At 43.9% G+C, this 22,696-nt stretch overlaps 1 protein-coding gene across 1 annotated transcript in view; it reads right to left on the bottom strand.

The window, feature by feature from the left end:
- Nucleotides 1-9,339: 9,339 nt before the first annotated feature.
- XPO7 (exportin 7) overlaps nucleotides 9,340-22,696 on the bottom strand; it is a 53,723-nt gene continuing 40,366 nt past the window's right edge. Inside the window, 9 exon segments of the mRNA XM_011939864.1 lie at nucleotides 9,340-10,939; nucleotides 11,905-12,032; nucleotides 12,624-12,722; nucleotides 13,663-13,823; nucleotides 16,263-16,401; nucleotides 16,632-16,846; nucleotides 17,098-17,180; nucleotides 21,057-21,164; nucleotides 22,209-22,302. Of these exon segments, the coding sequence (XP_011795254.1) occupies nucleotides 10,708-10,939; nucleotides 11,905-12,032; nucleotides 12,624-12,722; nucleotides 13,663-13,823; nucleotides 16,263-16,401; nucleotides 16,632-16,846; nucleotides 17,098-17,180; nucleotides 21,057-21,164; nucleotides 22,209-22,302 (1,259 nt within the window). The 3' untranslated portion in view covers nucleotides 9,340-10,707.

Genomic DNA, 22,696 nt, shown 5'->3' with positions numbered 1-22,696 from the left:
ATGGTCTCGATCTCCTGACCTTGTGATCCGCCCGTCTCGGCCTCCCAAAGTGCTGGGATTACAGGCTTGAGCCACCGCGCCCGGCCTGTATTGCCTGTTCTAGAACTTGATATAAGTAGAATCCTACAGGGTCTTTTTGTCGACTTTTTTTTGCTAAGTAAAATGTGTTTGAGATTTATTTATCTATACTGGTGCTTGTATCAGTAGTTTGTTTCTGGTTTTGGTTGAGGAGTATCCCACAATTGGTCTATCCAGTCATCTGCCTGTTAGAGTTATATGTCAACATGACTAGGCTATCAACCCAGTTATTCAAGCAAATATTAATCTATGTGTTGCTATCAAGGTAATCTGTAGATGTGATTAATATCTACAATTCATTGACTTTGAGTTAAGGGAATTACCCTTGATGATGTGAGTATGCCTGACCCAATCAGTTGAAAGACCTCAGGAACAGAAGCGAGGTTTTCCTGAAGTCCTTCCTGGGGACTGCAGCTTCAGCTCCTTGCTCCTCTCAGCTTCCAAGCTGCTCTTCCTGATGGCCTGCCCTACAGATTTCAGACTCTCCTGGTCGGTCCTCATAATCACATGGGCCAATTCCTTGCAGTAAGTCCCTATCAGATAGACCTGTTGGTGAACATTTGAGAACTTTCCAGTTTTAAACAATTGTGAATGAAATGGCTATGAATATTTGAGAGCAAGCCTTTGGATACATGTTTTAACTTTTCTTGGGTAAATAAGAGCGGAATTGCTGGATATATGGTAAGCATATGTTAAGCTTTATATGAAACTGCAAAACTACTTTGACATGCTGTACCCTTTTATTTATTATTTTTATATTTGAGACAGGTTCTCACTCTGTTGCCCAGGCTGGAATGCAGTGGCATGATCATGGTTCACTGTAGCCTTGACCCCCCTGGGCTCAGGTGATCCTCTCACCTCAGCCTCCCATGTAGCTGGGACGACAGGCATGTGCCACCACATCTGGCTGTGCTGTACCATTTTACATTTCTACATATAATGTATAAGAATTCTTGCGATTCTCCTGCCTCAGCCTCCCAAGTAGCTGGGACTACAGGTGTGTGCCATCACGCCCAGCTAATTTTTGTACTTTTTTTTTTTTTTTTCAAGATAGAGTCTCGCTCTGTCGCCCAGGCTGGAGTACAGTGGCGCAATCTCACCTCACTGCAACTTCCGCCTTCCAGGTTCAAGCAATTCTTTGCCTTAGCCTCCTGAGTAGCTGGGATTACAGGCACCCACACCATGTCTGGCTAATTTTTATATTTTTAGTAGAGACTGGGTTTCACCATCTTGTCCAGGCTGGTCTTGAACTACTGACCTTGTGATCCACCTGCCTTGGCCTCCCAAAGTGCTGGGATTTCAGGTGTAAGCCACTGTGCCTGGCCTAATTTTTGTATTTTTAGTAGACATGGGGTTTCACCATGTTGGCCAGGATGGTCTCAATCTCTTGACCTCATGATCCAGCCACCTCGGCCTCCCAAAGTGCTGAGATTACAGGCGTGAGCCACTGCGCCCGGCCAGTGTATAAGAATTCTAATTATTCTACATCTTTGCCAACAGTTGGCATTCGGTGTTAATTGTAGTCATTCTAGTGGATGTATAGTGGCATTTCATTGTGGTTTTTATTTGCATTTTCTTGATGACAAGTGATTTTGAGCTTCTTTTCAAGGTGATTATTGGTCATTTGTAGATCTTATTTTACAAAATGCTTGTTCAACTATTTTGTCCATTTTAAAGTTGTGTTACTCTTAGTGAGTTTTGTGTGTGTTTCTTTTTCCTTCTTTTATTTTATTTTATTTTTTGAGACGGAGTCTGGCTCTGTCGCCCAGGCTGGAGTGCAGTGGCCGGATCTCAGCTCACTGCAAAGTCTGCCTCCTGGGTTTACGCCATTCTCCTGGCTCAGCCTCCCCAGCAGCTGGGACTACAGGCGCCCGCCACCTCGCCCGGCTAGTTTTTCGTATTTTTTAGTAGAGACAGGGTTTCACCGTGTTAGCCAGGATGGTCTCGATCTCCTGACCTCGTGATCCGCCCGTCTCGGCCTCCCAAAGTGCTGGGATTACAGGCTTGAGCCACCGCGCCCGGCCCTATTTTTTTTTTAGACAAGGTCTTGCTCTGTTACCCAGGCTGCAGTGCTGTGGTAACATCATGGCTCACTGCAGGCTCTGCCTCCCTGGCTCGAGTGATCCTCCCACTTCAGCCTCCCAAACAGTTGGAATTACAGGAATGCACCACCCCAGGCTTGGTTAATTAAATTTTTTGTTGTTGTTGTAGAAATGAGGTCTCACTATATTGCCCAGGCTGGTCTTGAACTCCTGAGCTCAAGGAATCCTCCTACCTTGGCCTTCCAAAGTGCTAGGATTACAGGTGTGACCCACTGCACCTGGCCCTTCTTTTTTTTAATTTACTGGATACCTGTTCTGTGTCAAATATATATGTTCAAAGATTTTTTTCACTCCAATCTGTGGCTTGCTGTTTCACTTTAAAAATAGGGTCTTTTGGGCCAGGCATGGTTGCTCACACCTGTAATCCTAGCACTTTGGGAGGCCGAGGTGGGTGGATCACGAGGTCAGGAGATCAAGACCACGGTGAAACCCTCTACTAAAAATACAAAAACTTAGCAGGTGCGGTGGCGGGCGCCTGTAGTCCCAGCTACTTAGGAGGCTGAGGCAGGAGAATGGCGTGAACCCGGGAAGTGAGCTGAGGTCACGCCACGGCACTCCAGCCTGGGCTACAAAGTGAGACTCCGTCTCAAAAAAAAAAAAAGTGTCTTTTGAAGGGCAGAAAATTTGAAATTTGAAGTTCTTTTTTTTTTCCTTTTATGGCTCATGCTTTTGGTGTCTTAAGACATCTTGGCTTAACCCAAGGTAATGAAAGTTGTTTGTTTTTGTTTTAAGTTCTCTTCTAGAAATATAATTATCTTTTACATCTGTCGTACATTTTGAGTTAACTTTTGTGTATGGTGTTAGATTAGGATCAGAGTTTATTTTTCCCCTCAACTGCATATCCAGTTCCTCCAGTACTATTTTTGGAAGAGATAATGTTTTCCTAGTGAATTACTTTGGAATCTTTGTAGAAAATCAATTAACCACATGTTGTTCTGTTTTTGGACTTTATTCTACTTCACTGATCTGCATGTCTATCCTATCCTAGTGTCAATGCCACACTGTCTTGATTACTGTATCTTTATAGTAAACCTTGAAATTAGGTAGCATGAGTTAGGATTCTTTTTCTATTTCAGAATTGTTTTGGTTATTCCAGATTCTTTGCATTTTTATATAAATAAAAATTTGTTGCTACAAAAAAAAACCTCTTGGGATTTTTAGTGGGACTTGACATCACAAATTTTATTCATCCAATTCACAAACATATTACACCAATTAAAATCTTTAATTTTCCTCAGCAATGGTTTATAGAATTTAGTGTACAGATATGGCACATATATTGCTAAATTTATTATGTATTTCATGTTTTTGGATGCCACAGAAAATGGTATATATTATGCTAATTAATTAAAAAAAATATTCTCAGCTAAGATTCAGGTACATATTTTAAAATTTCACCTTGTAATTGTTTATCATTGGTATAAAGAAATAAAATTTTTTGTATGTTGACATTCTATTCTGTGTTGCTAAATTCCCTTGTTACAACAGCTTTTTTACACCTCAAATCATGACACCTGTGAATAAAGACAGTTTTACTTTTTCCTTTCTCATCTGTGTGCCTGTCATTTCTTTTTTGTGCCTTTTTGCTCTGATTAGAACCTCTGGCACAATGCTGAATAGAAGTGTTGAAAATAGGCAACCTTGCCTTATTCATGATCTTAGGGGAATCAGTCTTTCACTTTTAAGTATGTTGTTAATGGTTGGTTTTTCATAGATGTCTTTTATTGGATTGTTTTCTTTCTATTCCTAGTTTGCTGAGTTTTTATTTTCTAATCATGGATGGATATTAAGTTTTGTCACATCTTTATCTATTGCGATGAGCTATTACTTATCCTTTATTTTCTGTGGTTAATTACATTTATTTAAAAAATTCAAACCAACCTTGCATTCCTAGGATCAATCCCATTGGTCATTTTATATGCCTCCCCTTCACCCCAGTGTTTTTTGGTTTTGAGATAGGGTCTTGCTCTGTCACCCAGGCTGGAGTGCAGTGTTGGGATCATAGCTCACTGCAGCCTTTGCCTCCTGGGCTTAAGTGACCCTCCCACCTCAGCCTCCAGAGTAGCTGGACCACAGGCAAGTGCCAATATGCTCATGAGTCTTGTTCATTTTTTGTAGGGATGGGGTCTTACTATGTTGTCTAGGCTGGTCTCCACCTCCTAAACTCAAGTCATCCTTCCACCTCAGCCTCCCAAAGTGCTGGGGTTACAGATGTGAGCCACTGTGCCCAGCCACTTTTTTAATGTACTGTTGGATTTGACTTGCTTCTATTTTGTTGAGGAGTTTTGCATTTGTGTTCATGAAGGATAGTGGTCTAAAAAGGTTTTGTTTTTCTCTTTAATGTCTGTGGTTTTGGTATTTGGAAACTGCTTATTTCAAAGTAAGCTGGGAGGTGTTCCCTCTACCACTATTTTTATTTTTGAAAAATCAAGACAAGGTCTCCCTATGTTGCCCAGGCTGGTCTTGAACTCCTGGGCTCCAGAGATCCTCCTGCCTCGGCCTCCCAAAGTGCTGGGATTACAGGCATGAGCCACCATTTGTGGCCCCCTTTATACTATTTTCTGAGCTTTTGTGGGACTGGCATTTTCTTCTATAGCAATCTCCCCAGTGCTCTGCCTGCAAGAGCAAGGAATTCTCTGGATGGGAGTCCCATTCAGGCTCACCCAGCGCGGTGCCTTCGCTCCTGCACCCTCATCCCCAAAGTGCTCCACACTCCCTCTTCCTTACTCAGTTGCCGCTCTATCCTGGAATCTGGGAATCATACTAGAATCCTCTTTACGCCAAATGCAACTGATCACAAAGCCCTCCTCTCCTAACATCGCCCAACTCTCCCTGAAGTCCTTGTCTTGGTCCAAGTCTGTATTCCCCACTAGCTGGTGGGCTAAACAAAGACTGGTCACCAGGCTGCTTTGCCAAGTGGCCTTTGGAAATGCAGAGCGTTCAGGATCAAATACCAAGCTCCTGTGCCAGCCCTCATCCAGACACACACCAGGCTGCACCTTCCCTCCAGCCACGCCATTTGTGCAGCTTCGAGTGCTCTCCCTTGCCTTCTCCGGCAGGCCAAGCCCTACGGGGTCTGCGCCTGCATGCCCTCCCACGAACCCTAGGGCATCTCGTGTGCGCTGTGGCCGTCCCTTTCGGGGTATCCCCGCGTCACCACATTCTTCGGAGCAGGGACCTTGTCCTTAGCAGCTGCACCCAGCCCAGGAACAGCGCCGCTGATTAGCACTGTGGCTGCCTGCTGTGAACTCGAACCTCTGCCAGGCACACGGCGCAGTGGGGACCCAAGGGCTGGAGGAGCCCAGCTCTGGACTTCCCCAAGAACGCTCCCGCAAAGCACCGCAAAGCAATTAAGACCTCGCTCTTCCAGCAGCGACACTAGAAACCCCGGCCAGGACCGAGTCCGGACTGCGCCTGCGCGCGGCACCGTAAGCGGGGCGAGAGCCGGACCAGAGGGCGCAGACACTTGAGTGCGCAGGCGCCACCTCCCGGTGGAAGAAACTTCTTCCGAAATTACTTCCGGGGCTGCGGCGCTGGCCGGGGAGGGTCAGGCCGGGTGGGGTAGGAACTCGCCCTTTCTTTCGCAGGGTGCAGGCTGGATAGTGTCAACAGCTTTTGCTCTTTCCATTGTTATAGCGAGCTATGGCAGCGATGTGAGGTTAACCCGCATAAACCAGACAGTCTGGCATCTCTCTGCTGGGGCTTCACCCAAATTTTTCCACCACTCCCCTTACTGTACACGCCCCAGAAACTGCACATCCTTGTCGCTGGCCATGACACCATGGTCCGGGCGCATCTCGTAAGGAGCACACTTTGGCTACTGGGACAGGCAGGCGTTGAGGTTAGGAACACTCCAAACAGAAGAGTAGGTGGGCTCTAAGGCTCTTAGGAACGGGCACAATAAGGGGAGACTTGAGAGAGGGACTGGGTCCAATTTGGGGTTTAGAAAACGGTAGGCGAGCAAAGGGCATGCAAATTTAGACTGAGAAGAGAGGGTTCTGCAGACCTGCAAAGGCCAGGGGTAGGGTATGGAGGCAGAGATCGTGGTTGCATCCGCATAGTTGAATGTATGAATTCTGGTGCAGCATTCGTAGCTTGGCTGATAAAAGTTTTTAACTTGTGACACATGCCCTGGACTGCAAAGTGTTAAAGGGTAGATACCTAGTTTCCTAGTGAAATAATGGCCTGCATTCTTCTAAACTTAAAAGTGGTTTTGTTTCCATCATCTTAGTTGGCACTCTCAACCATTTTCCAGTTGAATTTGGCCTTGAGAGGGTGCTTTACCGTCTTTACACAGTATAGTCAACTAGGGAGAAGTTTGCGTTTTCTGACTTTGAGACCATGGCTCTTATATTCTCCCACCCTTTCACTAGCTGTAGGGAGTGCCCGTTAGACTCTTTATTGTCCCTTCTGAGCTTTACATAAGGCTTGATCCACTGCCCATTAGTTAGTTTCTATCCTGAGTTTATCCTCCAGACTTTGAATTCAGATGCTCTGACTTGCTAACTTTGTGATTCAATAGCAAGGGTCAGGAGATTTCCCACTTGCCATTCTTTTAGGCCATGTGGGTGCTGCTGTATGCTTAAGTGTGCTGAGCTGTCTTCATGGCTATCAAGTAGAATTAAAATAATTGTGCATAGTGCTTTTGTAAGTACTGTTTACTACATTTTAGAGTCAGTTTGTATTACTAAGTGATCACAAAACAGAAGAATGGAGATAAATTTGCCTTGCAAATGACTTTTTCTGCTTTTGAGTTTCCTTTTCCATTGCTGACCATCAAAAAGATACTTGGCCCATAATAGATGCTGAATAAGTATTTGATGAACAGATGACAAGGGGTAGCAGTCAGGCTGTCCTGAGAACCAGAAGGCTTTTCTGAGGAAGGGGAATGATTTTCCAAACTTAATTTCATCCTCTACCTTGACAGTCTCACGTCCCATTGTCTGGCACCTAATTCCTTTAGTTGATCTGCTCTTCCTGAAAAGCACCCAAGTGGCAGCCGACCAGTGAGTTCAGGATAAAGACACCAAGATAAATGTAATGGACCCAGAGGACAAGCTACAGAGGAAAGAATCTTTTTAGACATGACCTAGTATCTAATTATGGCTGATGAACACATTTTCATCCTTTCAAATACTTAAAAGAACCACCAGGACTTTTAAGTAGTTATAATCACTTACAGTTTTCAAGGCCTAATCAACAAGCTTGTAGCTTTTACAGGGTCCCTATAACTATCTTTCCTCTCCTTTTTGGCTTTGGCATTTGACAGTTCTGGCAGCATTATATGTCAATTTAGGCTTGTAGATCTAGCCAAAAATCGTGGGCTAGGGTTGGCCTGCACAGGGTTGGCTGGTGGCAAGTATGATATAGGGAGTTTTTCTGGCTTTCTAGATTTAATTCACGTTATCCCACAAGCATGGATATTTTGGAAAGTGGTCTGATGTACTTAGCTGAAATTTCAAAAGGTACTAAAACATTATTTCCAGTGGGGGGTTGTGGGGAGGGGAAAAAGTCCCTTAATAAAGCCAATGTTTTAGAGAATGAAAAACTTACTTCTTAGGTTGTCACTTATCATTAGAAAATGGACACATATGCCCAAAGTCATTACTTCTTCAAATTTAAAAACTTAAAATTGCAATCCTGGGCCAAATCCCTTCTTCGTCTGATTTACACGTTAGTGGGAATAGATAACCCTTGGGCTGAGTCAACAAAACATGAATACAATTTAATAATCTGTAGTAAAGAAAGTTTTCAATATAAGGCATAGTTTGTGTCAGGAAACACTATCTAAAGACACTTTACTTGATGAACACAGTGCCTAGAGAATAAACCTAGAATTTCCCAAATACACTTTTGTTTTGACTGAATAAAATCTCATGATTTCTGGCAAAATCAAAATCTAAAGAAAACCAACTTTTATATTTACTAGGTTGAATCATATGAAATCGCTGACCATTTCTGACCAAAAGGTGATTTGGTGCCCCCTCTTTGAATTGTCAGCAAAGGAAGGAACAGCTTTAGTGTTTAAAAAGTCTGATGAAGTTGTGGAAAATTTTAACCATGGCAGAGGAGGGAAAAGCTTTACTGTTTAAGAAATCTGATGAAGCTGTGGAAGATTTTAATCATGGCTCCTTGTGACTGGACTACACTCAGGGCTGAACTGAGGAGACCACCATCTTTGGTGAATTTCTTGCCCAGGGAAGGGAGAGGTCTGGGGTTTTGCTCATTAATCAGCATCTCAAAACAGTTGGGGAAAGGGGACTCCTCTTCAAGTATCCATGAGAAAGTTATTTTGTGTCACCTAACTATAGAATCAGAATTCCAGGTCCCTGGGGCATGTGTCAGAAGTATATGCATATTAATGAAAACTCACCATGTAATATTTGTTAGGCTTAGAGATGGAATTTAGCTAAGATGAATCAACTCCATTTGCCTTGTAGCCATCAGAATTTTTTTTTGCCTTTGAAATAACTTAGGACTGAGGCAGCTATAGCAGTTCCCAGAAAACTGAAACTGCAAAGGCAGTAGTACATCTACACAAGGCGGACAAGAATGGCACCCTAGCGCCTGAGACTCATGGGATGGAAACCTGCATTAAAGTACACACACGTCTGTATCTTAATACTTTTCTGTGTTTCTGGCAATCAAATTTCCTCATACTCAGGTACTCTGAACACATAGTGCAGGGGTTAGAAGTAGTCTCTGCTAACAAGCGTTCCTCATTTGATAAATCTGGCCTGTGAGGTCTGCAAAGTATTCCAGGGGGATAACATTTGCCCCTGAACTTGCCATAGTCTAATGAATAAAACCCAGTCCACATCAGAGAAGCTGATGTAAGAATATTAACACAGTGGGCTTTCTTCAATTACTACTTGTCTGCTAGTAGCCATGCTATTATTTGAAAGCTAATAGAAAAGTAGAATGGCTTCTGCTTTATAGCTGTGGACAATAGCATGTGACTGGTTTTGTTGACAGAGATATATCAATCATATACTTTTGAAAGAAACTGAGTCAGACTTTGTGCAATGAGAAACAAGTGAATTTGATCAGGTGGAGGGGCCCCTGTCATTCACGGGCTTTTAAAGGTTTCACACATATTCACGTGTTTTGAGTGAGGCATGTCCTGGGACGCACACTGGACATGATTGCTGAAGCCAGGTCAGTAGAAACCATTGAAGTTTATTGGCGGTCACAATGCTTACACTGTATGCAGCAAACACCCTTACAAGTCTATCCGCAACCTGATCACGCAAGAAAGGATTCATCACACAGTCGCCAGAGGAGAAGGGAAAAAAATTAACAGGCTTGTTTCTGGGGGTAAAGGAGAGAAATAAAAATAAAACCTAATTGATGAGTGTCCCGTGGGCAAGAGCTGAACTAGAGATGTGTACAACTAGCAGCAACAGTTGTGGAAAAAGTACAAGGCAAATAGCTTTCTCCATTAATTTTCCTCTGTAGGTTATTTCTTTTTTTAATATTCAAAACATTTATTATGGTTTTCATTTTATAAAAATGTATATTTTTTAAGGGGTGGGAGAATGTTAAATACTTCATGCTAGGTAGACCTTGTTATTAAGAACCCCTCCACTGTAGTAACTTCCTCCAGTTCATACATTCATGAGTGCAGGGTACATATATAAATATCCACACGCATACATCCACACACACTGCCTCGAGGGCTGGGGAAGACTAAAATTTATTGGCCACACACAGCAGGGCCTCTGGTGGACTCACCCACATTGCTCCACAGGAGAGCAGTGGGTTCACTTCCTTCTCTCTGGTCTCTACCTTCACAGAGACCAAGAACCCTACAACACGTCGTTAAATCCAACTTTTAAAAGCAAGAGGCATCTGTCTGAGGATGAGGGTAAGCAAAGTAGGAAAGAGGATGGAGATAAGAACACCAAACACTTTTAGCTGGAGTTATTTATCACTGCAAGGGGCTAGGGACCCAGGGCAGAATCTATATGGTCCAAGGGGAGGGACGGTGTTCTGGCATGGCTTAGAGTTCCTAATAACAAGGGTTAATACAGTAACAGGAAGTGATCATTTCTGGGTGAGGACAGGGCAATACGAAAAAATATACATTTGGAATTTTAGCTTTTTTTTTTTTTTTTTGCCTCTCTACTGTGTCACTAAATATATCTCTGCACTCTCACACATCCTTGTCCAGTAAAGCTTCAGGCCACCAGAATACACATTTTCTTCACTCGCATACACAACCCCTCACATCAGCATTGGTGCACTAGACTCTGTAAAAATTTTTCAGTCACACTTTTTGTTTTTAAACTTGAGTCAATATAAACCTTGTTCAAAATGTTATGAAAAAATGTACATGTTTATACAAGGCAGGTTGTGGCAGGACACTAGGGGTTCTCCCCCCTTGGGTGGCCCCAGGAGGAGAGGCTGGAGTCTCAGTTTGTGTCTCTTATCTCCTCCCACCACCCTTCCCACCCAGTCCCCCAGGAACCAGCAGCGCCCTGCCCCCTAGTGAGTGCACTCACACCCCTATTCCCTGGGGATGTAGCTAGTTGACCTTTGCCATTTTCCCCACACCCCTGGAGAAAAGAGCCAGGATCAGCCAGGCCCTCTCCCTTGCAATTGTTCGCCCCTCTGGGCCAAACCAAAGGGACGCTGCTCTGTACAGGTAGAGTCCAAGGAGGTGTCAGCTCATCATGTCATTGCTATTCACGCCATAAGTGGAATTCTTCATCGAGTCGTTGACTTCTCGACGGAATGCTGACAGGTTCTGGGTGAACCTGCAGAGAGGATGCATGTGGGTTGGGGGAGGAGAGTGGCGGGGGAGGGGGGGAGGTATTTGCCTAACAGTTTTTTTTTTAAAACCATGGGAAGTAGAAGGTATAAACTGATGGGTTCTGTTTCAAAGATCAGTTAATTTCAGTCTTAAGACTCTAAGAGAAAGTTGGCCTAGAGATCTGGTCAAATCTGGGGCCCTGAGGGCTACCTTGGGCTTATGGCAGCACAAAAGAAATCTCACTGACAGAGGTAGGAAGTTGCCCTCACACGTGAGGGGAGTAAGCCAATGAAGCCATCTCATTACTTAATGCAGCAAGACCAGGTGGTGTAGTGCTGTGCTGTCCAACAGGGCAGCTGATAACCGCATACGGCTACCGAGCCCCTAAATTATGGCCAGTGTGACTGAGAAAATGAATCAAAATTAAATACAACTTAACATTCAGCTCCCCAACTGCATCTTAATTTTAAATTAAAATGCCTTATTTTAAATTAATTAAAATTAAATAAAATTTAAAAATTAATTGCAAAGCCCAGATACACAATGCGGTTATTGGAAAATCCCTAGGTATGTTTGAAACAATCTAGGTATTATAGGAACCTACTTTGTCAACTGTAAATTTATGAAATTTAAATACGGATCAAGTATTTCTGATGAAATATATGAACTGCCATATGCTGTTAAATGTAAAGTACACAGGATTGTGAAAATGTAGTACAAAAAGAATGTGAAAACCCACCATTTTAAAATATTGATTACACATTGATACAGTATTTTAGATACAATGGGTTAAATAAAATATATTATGAAAATGAATTTTGCCTGTTTAACACGGCTCACTTTTCTATTGGACAGCACTGCTTTAGATGGCCTCCAAACACAGATGTACAAACACTTTAAAGGAACTGCCTGTTTCGTTGATTTGAAAAATAGCAATTGAGGTTTCTAGGCAGGACGCTCTATACTCACCTGTCTCTGTTTTTCGTAAGAAGATTTCGCTCAATGCCTTCCATCAGGTTCTCAAAACACAGGTGCATGGCCTGCTGCTTCTCTGGTGGCTGGCTGTTCACGATACTGTTCCTTAGGTCAGAAAAATACTGTGGGCAAGGAGCGGAACAGAAGGTAAGAGAAGCAGGGGAAGATTAGCCCTCTGTCATCTGCAGGGTTGAAGAATGTTCTTCTCTAAGGAGGAATGGAGTATCTACTAAAATTGGACACTTAAAAAAAAATTCAGGCAAGTACTTGCGGGATAGTATGTTTTCATCCTACTAAGAAAATAAAGAATTTTTAAATTGTAAAGTACTTTAAAAGGGTCATCTGATCCAGACCTTTCTTTTATCGGAATCTCAAGACTTGTTTATAGCAGAGCTAGAACTGCAACTTAGGTTTTAGATCCTCTGATACCCAGGTACATTATTTCCTTGAAAGGTTTCTTTTACTGCCTAGGGGAAACACTCCTTTATCCTGTGTCTGTGAGCTACCACCCGTGCTGACTTCTAACAGTTAAGTGATTATGTGATATTGAAAGCACAAATGGGAACTGAAAGGGACATGCTCAGTAAATGACCCATTTTCCCTGTTTCACCACCGTGGGGTGTTTCTATACAAATTTCTCCCAGTGCTTGGTGATAGCAAGTGCGTGGTTGCCACTGCTTCTGGGGTTGGCACCAGGGAGCTGGCTCTCTCACCTTTTCATTAAGCAATATCAAGCCAAGTAGTGGTCGGGACATAGACCACTGGTTCCTACAGTCTTCAAAGATGATGATGTTCAGCACCGTGGACAGCATCTGAAAATGGAGAATTTGAGGCAGTGACCTAATGTACTGCTACCCAAGATAAAATGACAGATTCCAAATACAGGAGTATATTAGGCTGAAGGCCTTTTCTGTATAGGGTAAATCAGACAAATAGTTTGTGAAGCTTCATCTGAGTCTCATATTTCAAGGTTACCTTTTCTTCTAAGATACTCATTTCCTTTCTTATTCTTAAAATTGGTTTGATTACTTCACTTACAAATGGATCTTTCCAGGTCACCCCGACTTGTGGGGAATGGGATGGGGTCACGTAACAAAATTACAGTAAGCAAAACCACCTTGCATGATCCCTTCCAGGTACTCAGAGTTGACAGTTTTATGACATTTTGTGAACGTGATGGAGTTCTGAATTATTTCTCTGCTTCTTTAGAGAATAGTGTGGACAAAGGTAATACTGGCTAAAATCTCAATAGTTACTGATCCCATTTCCTTATCTATTTTCATCTAGCATGTATTTCTGTAAGTTACTTCAAGACACATACAAATAAAATAAAGGCAAGCATATGGTTTGATCTCTCTGTGGCCAGTTATTTCCTTCTGTCTTACATTCTTGTTCCTGTTTTGTAAACAGGAACGCAGGCCTTTAGAAAGCTGGATGCTGCTAACTCTTGCTCTATTTATAGCAGTGGGTGAGCAAAGTAATTTTCACGGATAGAGGATAGTGCTCATGAGATAGGTCCAGGGCACAGAGGTCGTTGTGACACTCAAGAATAATCCAGAACCTGAGTTTTTTCTACATCCAGTGGTTACCTGGCAAACTCAAAATCCACTGCAACTTTAAGACACGGACTTCATCTCAGCAGCAGGAACCTGATGAGATGTTATGTTAATCATGTGTGGGCTCCCCTGTCTTGCAGAGGTCCTTCCTCTGTGGGACACCCCATCACTGTCTCCTATGCCTCCACTTTCTTACCTGCTGGATCATCTCTGGATGCTGCTGCATGATGTGCAGAAAGCGGTCGCTCTCCTGATTCAGGGGTGTGGTCCTCTTCTTGGTGCTACGTGACAGCTGCTTGAAGAGGTATGTTACAATATGGTCTAGGCAGGAGCAGCAGCCTGTGCATACCATGGTGTCTGTAAGAAACAAAGGTAGGGGTAGGGCAGAGCTGCTGATGGTAGCCTGGGCAAATATGGACTATCTTTGGGTGAGATCCATTAGGGTACTGTGGCCAATTCAGCCAAGGCGGTTGGTCAAGATGACTCGTATTAACCTCTCACCCTCATTGTATAGCAGGGCTCAATTTCTAAGTTTGAAAGTGAGTATGTGGTAATAAAAAATACCGAAATTATTGGCTTAATGTGTTGTGGATGTACATACGTCTTCTGCCTCACACAAAATAACAAACAGTTCGATTCAGCAAGTGCTTCTTTTGTGCCAGATTTTGTTCTAAGTACCTTATAGGTGTTATCTCTAATATATCCTCTCAAGAACTCAGGAAGTAGGTTTTTTGTCTTACACATGAGGAAACTAGAATTAGGAGAGGTTATGCATCGGCCTAATGATCAACTGCTAGTAACTGCAGGAGCTGTGATTAGAATCCAAGAAGCCTGCCTTATGAGCCTATGCTCTGAGTTACCAGTGGAATGTAATTAAACCCAGATTGATGTAGCCTCTGAATGTTTACTGTTAGAACAGGGTGTGCTGCATCATCTGTTTATCTCCAAAGCATCACTCGGGGGAGCTGCAGACTCATCTATGCGTCTTTACAAAGGCAACAGTACAGCACAACCTGTGGACAGAACTCTGATGAGGTGAGGCCAAAGGACTAAGGGGCTGAACCTTAAAAGAGTAAACAAGTCTCTGATTCCTATGGGACTGACAGTTTATGCAAAGGTCCCTCTACTTTCTTTTTCTTTTCTTTTTTCTTTGAGACTGAGTCTTGTTCTGTCGCCCAGGCTAGAGTGCAGTGGCACAATCTCAGCTCACTGCAACCTCTACCTCCCAGGTTCAAGGGTTCAAGCGATTCTTCTGCCTCAGTCTCCAGAGTAGCTGGGACTACAGGCACGTGCCACCACGCCCAGCTAATTTCTGTATTTTTAGTAGAGATGGGGGTTTCACCATATTGGCCAGGCTGGTCTTGAACTCCTGACCTTGTGATCTGCCTGCCTCAGCCTCCCAAAGTGCTGGGATTACAGGTGTGAGCCACCATGCCCGGCCAGGTCCCTGTATTTTCAATAAGATATAAAAAAGTCTTCCAAAGCAAGGGCTGATACCTTGATTGGACTGTACTAGGTATGGCTATGCACCCTGATAGAATGATGGAAGTCAATGTGTATCAAAGTGGCACAGAGGCATGGATAATTCACCACAGTTGATAATCCAAAAGTCAGTCTATGTGTATTTGCAATATATCATCACTATTTGGCAGTTGACTTAATCTTCCTACTTATGTTTTGTTCAGCCTAATATAAAAATGTGTTTTATTCCCTGAACACATAAGATTGTTGGGCCAGGAACGGTACCTCATGCCTGTAATCCCAGTACTTCGGGAGGCCGAGCCAGGCAGATCACGAGGTCAGGAGATCGAGACCATCCTGGCTAACATGGTGAAACCTCGTCTCTACTAAAAATACAAAAAAATTAGGCAGGTGTGGTGGTGGGTGCCTACAGTCCCAACTACTCGGGAGGCTGAGGCAGGAGAATGGCGTGAACCCGGGAGGCAGAGGTTGCAGCGAGCCGAGATTTCGCCACTTCACTCCAGCCTGGGTGACAGAGCGACTCAGTCTCAAAAAAAAAAGAGATTGTTGGAAGGTAGCCTAGAAACAAAATGGTTGACAGGAGCCATATGGACTAGGATGAAAAGACTTAGGGAGCTAGCTGCATGAAACCTTTCCCCAGCCTCCACGGCCCTCAGGACAGAATTCAAACAGCCTAATACGGCTTATGGGCGGATCCCCCTCAAGATCTCCAGATTTGCTCCTGCTTATCTCTAAAGCTTCAATTCATTCCTAACTCCTCTGAACTAGTGTGCCAGCCATCTGGATTTCCTGGTTCCTTTTTGTCTACAGGTGGAAGTACTTGTTGTCTCTGCTGCTAGGAACCCTCCCTGGCTAACGAGGGTAACACCTGTCCAGCTTTTAGGTTTATGCTTTGATGCCAAGTCTTCCAGCCAGTCTTCCTTGATCCTGACCTCCTCATAACCAGGAGTCTAGGTATTCTTGAGGGCTTGTGTAGCACTCTGTACTCACCCCTATTGTAATGTTTAAGTGGTTAAGTATGGTAAACAGGCAGTTGTTTGCTCATGTGTCTGTTCTACCCACCAGATAAGCCCCTTAAGGACGGGACTATATGCTGTTAATTACTGTATCCTCAGTGCTTCCACAGTGCCTTGTACTTAGGAGGGGATCAGTGAGTATCTGCTGGATGAGCATGTGCTGTGCATTATATACTTTATTGTTATGGCCAAACCCCCAAGGCAGTGATCTTTTTGGACACTGGGGCAAGATTCTCTCTTTCTGTTTAGTTAAGCGGTAAAAAACAAAGCTACCAACTCACCCCACCCAGGTGCTTACCAAGTGCAGTAAGTCCTTCAGAAATGGAAGAGAGAATATACATGATGACACGAGGTTCCAGGCTTGCAATAAAGTTCATATGGTCCTGGGTCAGGACTTCCAGTAGTGAATAATAAGACTGGCTGAGCTTCGGGTAATCCTGTGGGAGAGGAGGAAGAAGAAAATCAGCTTAGGCACTATGCACTCCAGCATGCAGGGAGACGATCTTAAATAGCTTAGCGCCTTTCAGTTGGGAAAACAGAAGACTTAGTTACAGCAAAAGGAGCCAGCTTATATAGTTTCTCAAGAGCAGTGTTTAATCATGGTCTCAGGTGAAAAAGGCTGAATGTGATGAAGAACAAGATTCTGGCAATGCAGCGTAAGGCTTACCAAGAGATCACTGTGGGGAATAGAGAGGAGCAGCTTGATGAAGGTCTGCAGAGCATTGTCCAGGGCATCATCTCCATAGAGACGAAAGACTCCAAAATTGACGTAACTCCCACTGAGAGCAGCCTTCAGCATGGAGAAGCAGATGGAGATGCCCTTGAGCTTCAGAGCATAGACCTGATCCTTTGGGACCTCTCCTAGTGTCAGGATGCGATTGCCTGAGTAGACATGTCATATATGTTATTCAATCACATTAGAAGCACTCGTTTAGTTCAGCCTTCCTACTCCAAAGGCATACAAGTTCCAGCAGGTCCCTGGTGACAGGTGGCACTCTAATACACACGTATTAGCATAAATAGGAATGCTGTCCTGGCTCCTGCCAGGGCTGGCTGGAGACCCACATGCTGGTTACAGTGTGGTAACTCAGCTGGAATTAACTTCTAGAGGCATGATTATCTGAAGCACTTACCATACATTGTTATCATCTTGCTGGTTTCTCGGAAGAGTAAGATGCCATTGGGAGAAGAGACATCAAACTGGAGTCTCTGGGATCTGAGCAGAGAGCACAGAAGGAAAAAAAGTCAGAGGTGTTTTCTTGGAAGACCGGGGGTACTTGAGGCTCTCATCTCAGTACCTTGGGTGATCCTGTATTTACATTAAGATAAGCAATTGCCTATCCTAATATGAGAATAACCAAGTTATAGACATTTAACCATGAAGTAGCTTCTACCTTGAAGACCAACATGCTAGATTCAGATTCTGCTGCTCAAATTAAAAACATTTGTAAGAAAAAAAATGCGGCCGGGCGCGGTGGCTCAAGCCTGTAATCCCAGCACTTTGGGAGGCCGAGACGGGCGGATCACGAGGTCAGGAGATCGAGACCATCCTGGCTAACACGGTGAAACCCCGTCTCTACTAAAAAATACAAAAAAAAACTAACCGGGCGACGTGGCGGGCGCCTGTAGTCCCAGCTACTTGGGAGGCTGAGGCAGGAGAATGGCGTGCACCCGGGAGGCGGAGCTTTCAGTGAGCTGAGATCCGGCCACTGCACTCCAGCCTGGGCGACAGAGTGAGACTCCGTCTCAAAAAAAAAAAAATATATATATATATATATGCAGCAGCAGATAAAATTACTATTTGAAAATTCTTATTTGATTAAAGTATATTTTTTTTTTTGAGACGGAGTCTTGCTCTGTCACCCAGGCTAGAGTGCAGTGGCACGATCTCGGCTCACTGCAAGCTTCGCCTATCAGGTTCACAACATTCTTCTGCCTCAGCCTCCAAAGTAGCTGGGACCATAGGCACCAGCTACCATGCCCGGCTAATTTTTTGTATTTTTAGTAGAGTTGGGGTTTCACCGTGTTAACCAGGATGGCCTCCATCTCCTGACCTTGTGATCCGCCCACCTCAGCCTCCCGAAGTGCTGGGATTACAGGCGTGAGCCACTGCGCCTGGCCTTGATTAAAGTATACTTTCTACCCATCGCCTCTTGATACTAATGCAGAGCCCTTCACCTTTATGGCTTCAGTGGCAAATGAGGGAGGGGCCAAAGCATTGTTACCGTTTTATATGAAGAAAAGATGCATAGGGACTTGGAATGGTCCAAAAGAAGTCAGACAGAGAAGGCCAAAATATGTAACCATCTTGGTTTTAAGTTCCTCTTTTGTCTGCTCTATGTTTTGATGAGCTTTATTAGATTCAAGTTGGTAAGACCTGAAAAGCCCAGGAGTCCTTCCTACTTCCTCTTTCCTACACCCCCATACTGAATCCATCAACATCTAATTCTAAAATAACCCCAAATCCACCTTTCCCTTACATTCTCTCTGCTTATACTCTTATCTGCCTTCAGTCCCATTCTTCACATGGTAGCCTTTAAAAAAACTTAAATGAGATCATTTTAATCCCTTGCTGAAAACACTCGAGCGGCTTCCCACTGCGACGAGAATCAATGCCACTCCTCATCACTGCTGTGCAAAGGTGCTAGATGATCTAGCTCCGCTCGCTGGTCTGACCCACTCCCACAGACTCCCCCACCAACCAGGCTCCTGCCACAAGTCCCAACAAGCTTGTCCTATCTCAGGACTCCTGCAGTTGTTTTCTGGTTAGAAGACTCCTTATCTTTGCAGGGCTACTGGAATCTTTCTTGTCATTTAGATCCTAGTTAATATTACCGTCTCTGAGAGGTGTTCCCTGACCCTCCTGTCCTTCAATTCCCCTATTTTACTGCCTTGTTTTATTTTGTTTCATGGCACTTAATCACTGGAAAGATCTTTCATACTTGTTTTTATTGTCTGTCTTCCCCACCATTTGTAAAATCAAAGAGGGTAGAGATTTTGTCTGGCATAGTGGCTAAAAAGTTTTGGCAAAGAGGCCGGGCGCGGTGGTTCATGCCTGTAATCCCAGCACTTTGGGAGGCCGAGGCGGGCGGATCACGAGGTCAGGAGATCCAGACCATCCTGGCTAACATGGTGAAACTCCGTCTCTACTAAAAATACAAAAAATTTAGGCCGGGCGCGGTGGCTCAAGCCTGTAATCCCAGCACTTTGGGAGGCCGAGGCGGGCGGATCACGAGGTCAGGAGATCCAGACCATCCTGGCTAACATGGTGAAACTCCGTCTCTACTAAAAATACAAAAAAATTAGCCAGGTGTGGTGGCGGGCGCTTGTAGTCCCAGTTACTCAGGAGGCTGAGGCAGGAGAATGGTGTGAACCTGGGAGGCGGAGCTTGCTTGCAGTGAGCCAAGATCGCACCACTGCACTCCAGTCTGAGCGACAGAGCCAGACTCCACCTCAAAAAAAAAAAAAAAAGAAAAAAAAAAAGTTTTGGCAAAGAGTAAATGCTCTCAAGTATCTATTTTATAAATGAGTAACTCTTGAATATAAGTCTCCTGGGAGGTTATAGCCTCTTTAAGTATTACCCACTCCATAAGGCAGTTTTAAAACTTATTAATTCTGCTGGGCACGGTGGCTCACGCCTGTAATCTCAGCACTTTGGGAGGCCGAGGCGGGCGATCACCTCAGGTGGGGAGATCGAGACCAGCCTGACCAACATGGAGAAACCCCGTTTCTACTAAAAATACAAAATTAGCTGGGCATGGTGGTGCATGCCTGTAACCCCAGCCACTTGGGAGGCTGAGGCAGGAGAATTGCTTGAACCCGAGAGGCATAAGTTGCAGTGACCCAAGATAGTGCCATTGCACTTCAGCCTGGGCAACAAGAGCGGAACTCCATCTCAAAATAAATAAATAAATAAAAATAAAGACCTTACTAATTCTCTCAGGACTGCCATGAGAGACCAATGCCCATTCCTGAAATTCTAGGAAAGCTAAGGTGCTAGACTTTTCTTTTTCACTATCCTTAATTTGGTGTTTTGAAAATCTTTGTCACTTTTTAAAAGCAAATTTTTATTGATCCTGCCACAATCTCTCTAATAAATACCTTTCTTAAGGAAGGGTATTCTAATACCTATCCTTCTCAATGTCTCTAACCATGAAATGGGATGGACAAGACACCATTACCAGATATTCACTTTTGTATCTGTGGGCAGGAAATCAGAATCTTGGTTGCCAAATTTACTTCTCCTAAGAATGGACATCTGGAGATTCTTTTTATTTTACTTATTTTGAGACAGGGTCTTGTTCTGTCACCCAGGTTTGCGTGTAATGGCATAATCTTGGCTCATTGCAACTTCTGCCTCCCAGGCTAAAGCGATCTTCCTACCTCAGCCTCCTGAGTAGCTGGGACTACAGTTGTGTGCTGCCATGTCCAGCTAATTTTTTGTAGAGGTGGGTTCCACCATGTTGCACAGGCTGATCTAGAACTACTGCATTCAAGCAATCTGCCCACCTTGGCCTCCCAAAGAGCTAGGATTACAGGCATGAGCCACCGTGCCCCACTGGGAGACTCTTTTTAAAAGTGACTTACTGGCCAGGCGTGGTGGCTCATGCCTGTAATCCCAGCACTTTGGGAGGCCGAGGCAGGCATATCACGAAGTCAGGAGATTAAGACCATCCTGACTAACACAGTGAAACTCCGTCTCTACTAAAAATACAAAAATTCGGCCGGGCGTGGTGGTGGGCACCTATAGTCCCAGCTACTCGGGAGGCTGAGGCAGGAGAATGGAGTGAACCCAGGGGGCGGAGCTTGCAGTGAGCCAAGATCGCGCCACTGCACTCCAGCCTGGGAGACAGAGCAAGACTCCACCCCCCCACCAAAAAAAAAAAAGTGACTTGTTTCCTGCAGTTGACTATGGTTTTGTGTAGTTAGGAATACTATTCTTTCAAACAAACAAAAACACAAAAACTTTTCAAATTTTAAAATGTAGCAGTGAATCTTATTATCTCCCACAATCTGCCCAAAGCACTAGATACAGCAAATTCTCTCAGATAACAGGGCAGATGTGCCCTTGCAAGCTCTGCCTCCTGCTTACCTATTATGAACTAACTCAGCCATCAACTTGAGTACAGGTGTAGTACACGCTGGATCATGGTACCAGAGCTCAATTGCCCGTTGGAGAATTGGCATATAAGATGGGTATCTGTAAATGAGAAGCTAAGGAAAGATTTCTGATTCCAGAAAGGTACAGAATTTAAAATAGTTTTTCAGCATTAGCCAAGCACAAACTTGTCAAATTACAGTTCTTTAAGTTCCTGTCTCGTTTGCTAATCTTAGGGTCTTTCTAACCAGAAGATTAACTAAAGTGATTTTGTGTTCTTTAACCAGTAAAAGGCATCTAATAATACATTTTAGTTTACATAGTGCCTTTCTTCTGAAGAGTATGACGTATTTCATATTGTTACTTATCCTTTCATCACTTCTATGGTATTATAGGGGATCAGCTCATTTCCTTTACATTAACTATTAAAGAGGCAACTGGATTTGAAATAATCTGCAAAAGGGTATGAAGTCAGTAAAGTCAGACTTACTAATTTGTAAAAGTTGTTTTTTATTATTATTTTTTAAATTTTTATGTTTTCTGAGACGGAGTCTCGCTCTGTCACCCAGGCTGGAGTGCAGTGGTGCAATCTCGGCTCACTGCAAGCTCTGCCTCCCGGGTTTACGCCATTCTCCTGCCTCAGCCTCCCGAGTAGCTGGGACTACAGGCGCACGCCGCCACGCCCGGCTAATTTTTTTGTATTTTTTAATAGAGACGGGGTTTCACCATGTTAGCCAGGATGGTCTTGATCTCCTGACTTCGTGATCCGCCCACCTCAGCCTCCCTAAGTGCTGGGATTACAGGCGTGAGCCATTGTGCCCGGCCTTTTTATTTTTTTTAGTAGACTGAAACATCTCTCCAAATATAGCAAAACCAATAGGTCTACAGTAGTATATAGTTCTGCAGGCATTTATATTTGAGATCCAAAAGAAAAACTGGGAGACTACCTCATTCATGTTCTAACCTCAGACAACCTTATGTCTGTCATAAGGTAGCTTCCAGGACACATGCAGGCCTTCTGGGTAACTCTTCATCTTCTTCACCTCACTATCCTCCCTTCCCCCGACACCCTCTCTGGACCCCATCACACAATCACACTCCAGTTAAGGCATGCTGTAGTGTGCTCCTAGTTTTGAGTTAGGATACATCCATTCAAAGAGCATCATGAAGCTGGTCTTGGCATTGAAAGCGAAAGCGATCCCTCTCAGGTCTCTTACTAGGCCAACTAGAGTTCGCTGTAGTAGAAGGCAAAAATGTTAAAATAGAAGACAAAACTGCAACAGTCTAATGAGGATTCCACACATGTGTCATCAAGTTCTTCCTCTCACTGTTCAACAAACACTCCTTCTCAAATATTCTGATTCAATCTCTTCTATGCTAGAATGGCATATTTTCATTCTAGCAGTGGAAGTTTGTTTTGGAAGTTTGACGTTTGTTAGCTTTGGAAGTTTGTTATGCCAAGAAAATTAGCTTTGGAAGTATGTTTCGCCAAGAAAATAGGTTCCTGGTTCATAGCAAAAATAGAGGCTGATAAGGTTTTAAGACATCGAAGTAATACATCACATGTAAAAAGTGAAAAAGCTTTGAGTCCACCCAGGGAGGAAAGGAGGGGAGGGAGGGAGGGAGGAAAGGAG

The sequence above is a fragment of the Colobus angolensis genome, unplaced genomic scaffold (genome assembly GCF_000951035.1).
Source record: "Colobus angolensis palliatus isolate OR3802 unplaced genomic scaffold, Cang.pa_1.0 Scaffold184, whole genome shotgun sequence".
In the NCBI taxonomy this organism is placed as follows: Eukaryota; Metazoa; Chordata; class Mammalia; order Primates; family Cercopithecidae; genus Colobus; species Colobus angolensis.
Note: the sequence above shows the minus strand (reverse complement) of the source record. Positions and strands in the feature narration are given on the sequence as shown.